This window comes from Palaemon carinicauda, chromosome 37 (genome assembly GCF_036898095.1).
Source record: "Palaemon carinicauda isolate YSFRI2023 chromosome 37, ASM3689809v2, whole genome shotgun sequence".
Classification (NCBI taxonomy): domain Eukaryota; kingdom Metazoa; phylum Arthropoda; class Malacostraca; order Decapoda; family Palaemonidae; genus Palaemon; species Palaemon carinicauda.
The window spans coordinates 35,394,416-35,401,842 of NC_090761.1; the positions used below are offsets into that span (position 1 = coordinate 35,394,416).

Sequence of the window (7,427 nt, forward strand, 5' to 3'; positions counted from 1 at the left end):
TTAATTACAGTATTGGGGCTTTTAGATAAGATTGACTCACATCTGCCATCTAATTCTAAGGAAGCTATTACATGTAGAAATTATAATCGTGATTCTTGGACGATTCTGCTTCGAATGAGATCGGAGATCGAAATGAGTGAATAAATCATTCTTTTTGCAGTATCAAAAATTAGTCCTGCTGATTTTAATTAGGTTAGAATATATATTTTAAATGTATGAAAATTAGTCTCGAAGTTTGTTCTTCATTGTTTTAACTTGTAACCAGATTTAATTGAGATAATAAAGGATTATATGAAATATGAATTATTTTATGAGTGAATATCTAAATCATTCTTTTTGCAGTATCAAACATTAGTCCTGTTGATTTTAATTAGGTTAGAATATATATTTTAAATGTATGAAAATTAGTCTCGAAGTTTGTTTTTCCTAGGTTTAACTTGTACCCAGATTTAATTGAGATAATAAAGGATTATATAAAATATGAATTAATTTATAGAATTTTAAAAGATTTTGTCGTACTTAATTGAATCCGTAAGATGTACCAAGGAATTAAGCCTTGATTTCTTGATGGATTGAAGTTGCAGGTAATGTGATAATTTAGATTTGCATGGGATTTGCTTTAAGGTATTGACATTTTGTACTTAATTGTCCTCTGGCTTTTTTTCTAATTTTTCTTCCTTTTTCTTGAATTTCTTTGATTCCTTTCTTTTGTAGTAGTGTGTTTAATCAATTCTTACATCAATAATTCGTTGCTTGAGAAGTCCCATTCATTAGCAGGGGGTTAAACTGACAATTTTGTTATTATTATTTGTAGATTATTTTCGTATCTTTTAGTGGAATTCTTCTATTTACATCTCATATTTTGTAATCATATCAGGGAGTCAGTAAAAGAACCATATTTTTTTTTATCTGTAATAACTGAAAAAATAAGCAGCCAATTGAAATGATCAGTAAGTGATTTCTCCACATAACGAAAACAATATACTAAAGAAGAAGAAATGCTATCAAATAAAATAAAGCAAATGGCAAAGAAATATATGTAAACAAGAAACTAAGAATAAAGTAGAAAAAAAAATAAGAAGATTAAAAGAACTACTTCTTAACCTCTCTACAAAAATAAACCAAAAAAAAAAAAGTAATCTTAAAAAAATATATCAAACAAAAATAACAAAGAGACACTGTTCTCTCAGGCAGATGGTTGATACCGAGCCTGAGCTTAATTCACCGCCATCTTGAAAAGAGGCTGGTAAGATTCTCACCGGGAGAAACTTTTATTCATATGACGTAAACAACCGTTAAGACGAGCAGTGCTCACAAATGAACAAACAAGAAAGATAACATGAAACTAATGTGAACAGGCGCTGCAATAGCGCTGTCGGCTCGTTTCGAAAAATCCCGTCGTGTCGTTCGTTCGCATGGTGAGTTCGCTGTGAGAACAAAGTAGAGAGCGATTCGTCCAGGGAACTCTCCCCGCCCCCCACCTACCTCCAGGAGGGAAGTGGAGAGGGGGAGAGTAGCGGGAGAGGTCAGGATTTAAGGAAGGGCTGTCCATAGATCTTCAACTTTAGTTCTGGTCGACGCTCTGGCCACGGCGGAGGCGGGCGAAGTCCTCGAATTCGAGGTCTTCACCTCCGGTGTAGCCACCTGCGGGCTCCTTGGAGATGACACCTATGAAGGGAAAGGAAGACACAAGTAATTAGATCAATATTGTCATTAATAGACATTTAAGGAAAAGAAATAGACATATCATGAGGATGAGAGATAATAGATTGACATTAAGAATGACAGAATGGGATCCAAGAGATTGCAAAAGAACTAGGGGAAGGAAGAGAAAACAACAGATTGACGAACTAAGAAAGGAAGATATACTTCGCTATTTACAGTGGTAGGTAAAGAATTGAGACCAGTTGGCTCAATATAGAGAAAGATAGGTAGAAAGAGGGACATAAGCGAGCATGCTTTGATCAGCATATAAAACCCATTCAAAGTTAACCATGAAAGTAAGCTGAAGCTTACCTGGAGCAGGGTGGAGAAGCTTGAAAGGCAGGTCGCCGACCAGTTCGCCACCAATGGCTCCGCAGTTGATCTTGACGCGGAGGGAATAGGAGACAACGATACCGTTGGCATCGTTGGCACACTTGCCCTCACTGACCAGGGTGGAGGAAGCCAAGTTGGCGTCAGAGTCCTGAATGGAGATAAAATTGAGATGAAATTGAGAATAATTGAAAGCTGGCAATGTTATCATAAGAATTTTTAATTACAGATTGGGGGATTCTTATAGTTATTATTATAACTGTGTTACTGGAGGTGTAGTTATTGATGGTAGGAGTATGTATATATGGGTATCCTTCGTAATAAGATTTAAGGTTCAATTTATGGCAAACAGTTAATTAGAAGTCATAATTACCTTCAGCTTGCCATCAAGGGCAATACCATACTTGTTCTTGTTGGAAGAAGCAAGAGGGGTAAGAGTGAAAGACTTCTGGAGGTTAGTTCCAGGAGTGATAGGGCATCCTTCCTTGGATTCCAAACTGGAAATCTGGAAAAGAGCAAAGAAGAAATGTAAAATGGTTTTATTTTGTTGTGCTATAACTCCCCCACCCCTCTCCCCAGAAAAGTGCGAATAAAGGTAGTGTATTCTTTATAACACATAAGGTATTATATGTGCCATGAAAAAATATATATACTTACACATCATGAATATTATCTAAGGGAAAGTAACGTCCCTCATATGATTATCTCGTGTGCAGAATATTTTTTGTGTATTTTAAGATTGAATGTACATCCTTCTAAGACGTGAACAAAAATGGGATACGAATTTTGTCAATTTCTTGGTGCTTTTAGATGCAATATTGGATTATTGAAGTTCTTTAGCAATTAAATTTTGATGATTCAATCATATTCATTATTTAGTGATAGTTGGGACGTAGGCATACCATTTCGTATTTTAGTGTGGATGTCATGTATTTTGCTGTTATAGAAAACCTAGCTGGATAATTGAATTGAAGCCTTTGAAATTATATTAAAACTGCATAGCATTAGAATCTTCTGAACTCACTGTATTTTAGTGAAGCATGGCATATATTTTGATGAATTTACTTAGCGGGATAGCGACTGCTAGATGCTTATTTCAGATTATAGTTAGTGCATTCGCATGCGGCCGTATGATGGGTTTGTACTGGAAGGTGGGAACTGGTGTTTTTGTCGTTAAATATTAATCTTTCTATATTTGCGAAAGCTAATCATACAAAAATGTACGTACATGAGTGAACTTATAGCACCATTACTTTTTTATGAAGTGTGTATTTGCCTTTTAGAACTTCATCTTTGTTTATTAAAATTTTATAAGTTCATAATAATTTTTAGGGAAGGGTTAAGAAAAGCATCGTAAATGTTGATAAAATGGTTGAGCAATTTGATGTGCCTATGAATTTTACCCTTATCTTTTTCGAAAAGTTCATTACGTGTGTCGATAACTCTGTTATGAAAATGTCCATATGATGATAGACTTCACTCTCTTTGATTATCAGTGACGCCATTGAAAAACAGAGGTCTATGTTAAAAGTGCATTGTAGAAGAAAATCCTTCTCTCATTACCTCACGGGTGAACTGGTTGTTGGTCATGGTCAGTTCGACGTGCTGGATGATGGCACACTTGATGTTCTTAACGGTCTTCTTGCTGCCGTTGTTGATGCTTATGTTACACTTGACGGTTTCACCGTGGTAGAACAGTTCCTTGTCAAGGGTAAGCTCCATGTTGATCTTGCCAGAGGACAGAGCGAAGCCCTTGGACACGAGAGTGCTGGGCTGGCGCCTGCTGCCACCTGGAGGAGCATACTGGATCTTCCTGACGGCGAGGTTGACGGAGTTGCGCCTGTGGGGGCGCTCCTCAGTGCTGTCACCGACGTAGACAGTCAGGTCATAGATGACACCAAGGGGCTTGGACTGGTTTGACAGAAGAAAAAAGAATATTAATTGGTGGAAAAGTTCCATGTGAGATGTAAATGTGTTATTGATCAATGATGTTAATCATAACCAAAAACCGAAAGAACATTTGCAATGTTTCCTGTTATTTAAAACAAGGGCATCACTGACATCAGAGAATATAAAAGAACCATACTGATCCCTTTTCCCAATTCAGGTTTTATACTAAATGCCCCTCTGCCTCTGAATTCCCTAGCCAACACCCCTACCCCATTTAGGCACCCCGCTCAGAAGTTTCATCTTACTAATATTAAATCGCTACTCACGGTGTCTTCCTCGCCGGAGTGAAGCTGGACAGAGGTGGGTGAAGTTTCAGGGATGGTGATGGAGAATGGGTAAGCATTGGCTCCCAACTTCTTGATGAGCCTTTCCTGGACGGGGGTGTTCTCTACATTGTTGGTGCTAGGGTAGATCTGCTCGCTAAGGATAGTCAGCTGCTTGCTGAAGTTGAGGCCCATGACCTCATCTTCCTCGCGACCGAATCGGTACGTGACCGAGACCTGTTGAAGGGAAAATATGTTTACTGGGGTGTGAGGGAGTCGGCAGGAACGCTTGCTAGAAATCACCAACGAAAAATGTGTCGTAATTACTTCTACACATTCTCATGGCTCTATTCAAGCATTCATGTACGTCAGTAAAACAATGTACTTATCCAATTTACCAGAAATTATCATAAAAACAGTCATTACTTACGGTAGCGTAAACCCTGCGACCACGTAGGTAGTCATTGTCACAGATTACGACGCCATCTACAGGTTCAGTTGAGATGGTATTGTCGACAAAGTCTCGACGACCTAGATAAACAGTGATCTTACCTGTGTGGGAAGGAAAAAGTATATTAATGGATTAACACGTTGCGCAAAAGGATGTTTTGTTTTTAAGCTCAACAAATGATTGCAAAATGTGATTACTTGGTGCTGGATGATTTCCTTAGTTTCTTTTAGTCGTATAAAGTAATGAGAACATTTAAAGATTTACCGATTACAACGAATTACAATATCCTCGAATATCCTATAACGTTTATATTAAGTACATCATTCTTCCAATGTACTGTATAATAAAAGTACTGATTTAGGTTGAAATAATGTATTAAAAAAAAAATTCTGGCTGAGTGATAATTGTCACAACTTGCACATTTTAATTAGAGATCGTTTGATTATGTTACGCTACGAATCTTTCAGGAAAGACTTAGGATGTTAATGTTGGCAATAACTTTACCAAAATTCAAATAATTTTCGACCACTTTATTTTCATTCATGGGCTAGACTGTTTAATAAGCTCAGTCCTGTATAATTACAAGATTCATAACTGTATTTTTTCATTATGCTATTCTGAAATCGATAATTCTAGTAAAGATCCATTGAAAGGAATAAATATTACCTAACTATTCCATGATCAACTCGTACGTATAAAATAATTACATTTGTACTCGGTGGAAATTTCTGCATTATATTCTGAAGTTATAACTGGATTACTTTAGGAACCTACCTAAGAATTCGGCATTGGTTCCTTTAGACCACGTCTTCCTTGATTCTTTAGTTATCAAATGGTAATTACTCTACATAAAACAATGGAATTTTAACAAATTTTCAGGACGTAAGAAAAAACCTAATTAGACATATTTATGGGTATCTATCAACAATTAGTAAAACTTGGAATCATTCGGCGGAAGTGTATGGCTTTTATGGTAAAGGGTTTATGGGTAAAGTATATTGAATACAGGAGGAGTCGAGTTAAAAAAAAAAAAAAAAAAAAAAAAAAAAAAAAAAAAAAAAACTACATTAAACAAATCATCATTAAGTACAGTGCTTTAAATAATGCAACACTGAGAGAAGGGCCTTGCAGTATTAAACAGAATCCCATCATACAGTAATATTTTCCTTTTTCATGTCAAGACTCAAGAAACAACTTTGTTTTACCCATTACGAGAAAAACCTAAAATCTCATGTATATTAAGTATCTTGCTGATGAAGGAAAATTAAGGCATTCACAAACTACACATATGAAGTATATAGTTATGATAATCGCTTAACCTGTCATCTAATGAATATTTGCTTCATTGTGGAATTAGTCATTGCAAATCGAACGAATGTAAAGAGCCTTTTTGTCGAGTTGCTCTTTTGAGAAGGCTTCGTCTGAGCAAAAATTTGATAAGATTGCAAAAATTGAATTTTAGGAACTTTATGAAGTTAAAACAAATTATAGATGTATCTTGCTATATAAGTTCCCCACAAATTTAAAGTTTGAAATATAAAGGAAGATCTCTGAAAAGCATTTGTCATTTAGCGATTTTAGAGAAAAAAAGAAAAATTAATTGGAACATAAAACTTGTTGGTCATTCTGCTCAGCTTTACATTAATGATTGTGAGAACTTTTAAAGGTTAAAAGAAACCTTTTGTCGTATATCACGTGAGAAGAAAAATAAATTACTGAAACGTTGTGAATATGTAAAAAAAAAAATAGCGTGAATACTAATTTTCATGAGTTGATTAGAAGTTACTCAAATAAACTCGTATTGGTGAAAAGGCTTGCAAGACTGAAGTTCAAATTTAACATTCGAATTGGGAGGTAGAAAGCTTAAATCGTTTATCTTCTCGATCATACATACATATACCAAGGCATTTCCCCCAATAGCTGGCCTGGAGCGTTTAATACGTTGTAAATAATAAGATATAACAATGAAAGGTATTGGACACTAAGACACTGATAGCAGGTCAATTTTCCCTTTGTCGGAGCTACTCTGTTGAAAGAAGACGTATTTCATTAAAATACAGGCGACCGTAATTTGTACACTGTTTTGTTATTATATTTTACGGGTAGGTGACCGTAATATCAGTCATTTGCGTCAATATATTCTGTTCTAAAACGGCAAATGCCTGACAACATTTATTCCAGGACTTTTACCGTTTATTTACGGAAAATTTTTAACAGTGTAGATCAATATTCAGTGCAATTACCATTTCAACTGATAGGAAATAATGACTAAAAATACCCGAAAATATAGTGGCACTACAAAGTATCGTCAAGAATCAACCTGGATTTTTCAAACAATTGCTACTAGAACTTTAAGGAATTAGTTGAACCTACCATTAGGGGCGGTTTTTTTGAAAACTTTCACGGCGTTCACCATCGAAGTAGACTTGGAGATTTCTCTTACGAGAGTAGTTGCGAGAAGATACGCGTTTGTAGTTCGCTTGGCGAAGAAACAACAGTGGGATTGGTTTGTGTGGGTTCCCCCCTCGACTATATATGGGTTTCCTTTCGATGGTAATCCTGTTAGTTCTAATTAAATACCCCCGCCATCTCCCATATCCCCCTACCCGTCTATTTTGTATTGGGTTTTACATTTTCACTGGAGTTTGAGTACAGGCAGGGTGGGGTTGCGCACCCCCCCCCCCCCCTCCATCCCTACGTTAAGCAGATGGATAAGATCGTTATATCTT

General features: G+C 36.2%; 1 protein-coding gene across 1 annotated transcript; it reads right to left on the reverse strand.

The window, feature by feature from the left end:
* Positions 1-1,192: 1,192 nt before the first annotated feature.
* On the reverse strand, positions 1,193-7,185 carry LOC137629065 (arrestin homolog). The gene is made up of 7 exons (XM_068360332.1): positions 7,072-7,185; positions 4,678-4,799; positions 4,251-4,484; positions 3,598-3,945; positions 2,408-2,539; positions 2,017-2,185; positions 1,193-1,668 (listed from the first exon to the last, which is right to left on the reverse strand). The coding sequence occupies exons 1-7, from the start codon at positions 7,112-7,114 to the stop codon at positions 1,565-1,567; spliced, it is 1,152 nt and encodes a 383-aa protein (XP_068216433.1). The 5' UTR covers positions 7,115-7,185; the 3' UTR covers positions 1,193-1,564.
* Positions 7,186-7,427: the final 242 nt, after the last annotated feature.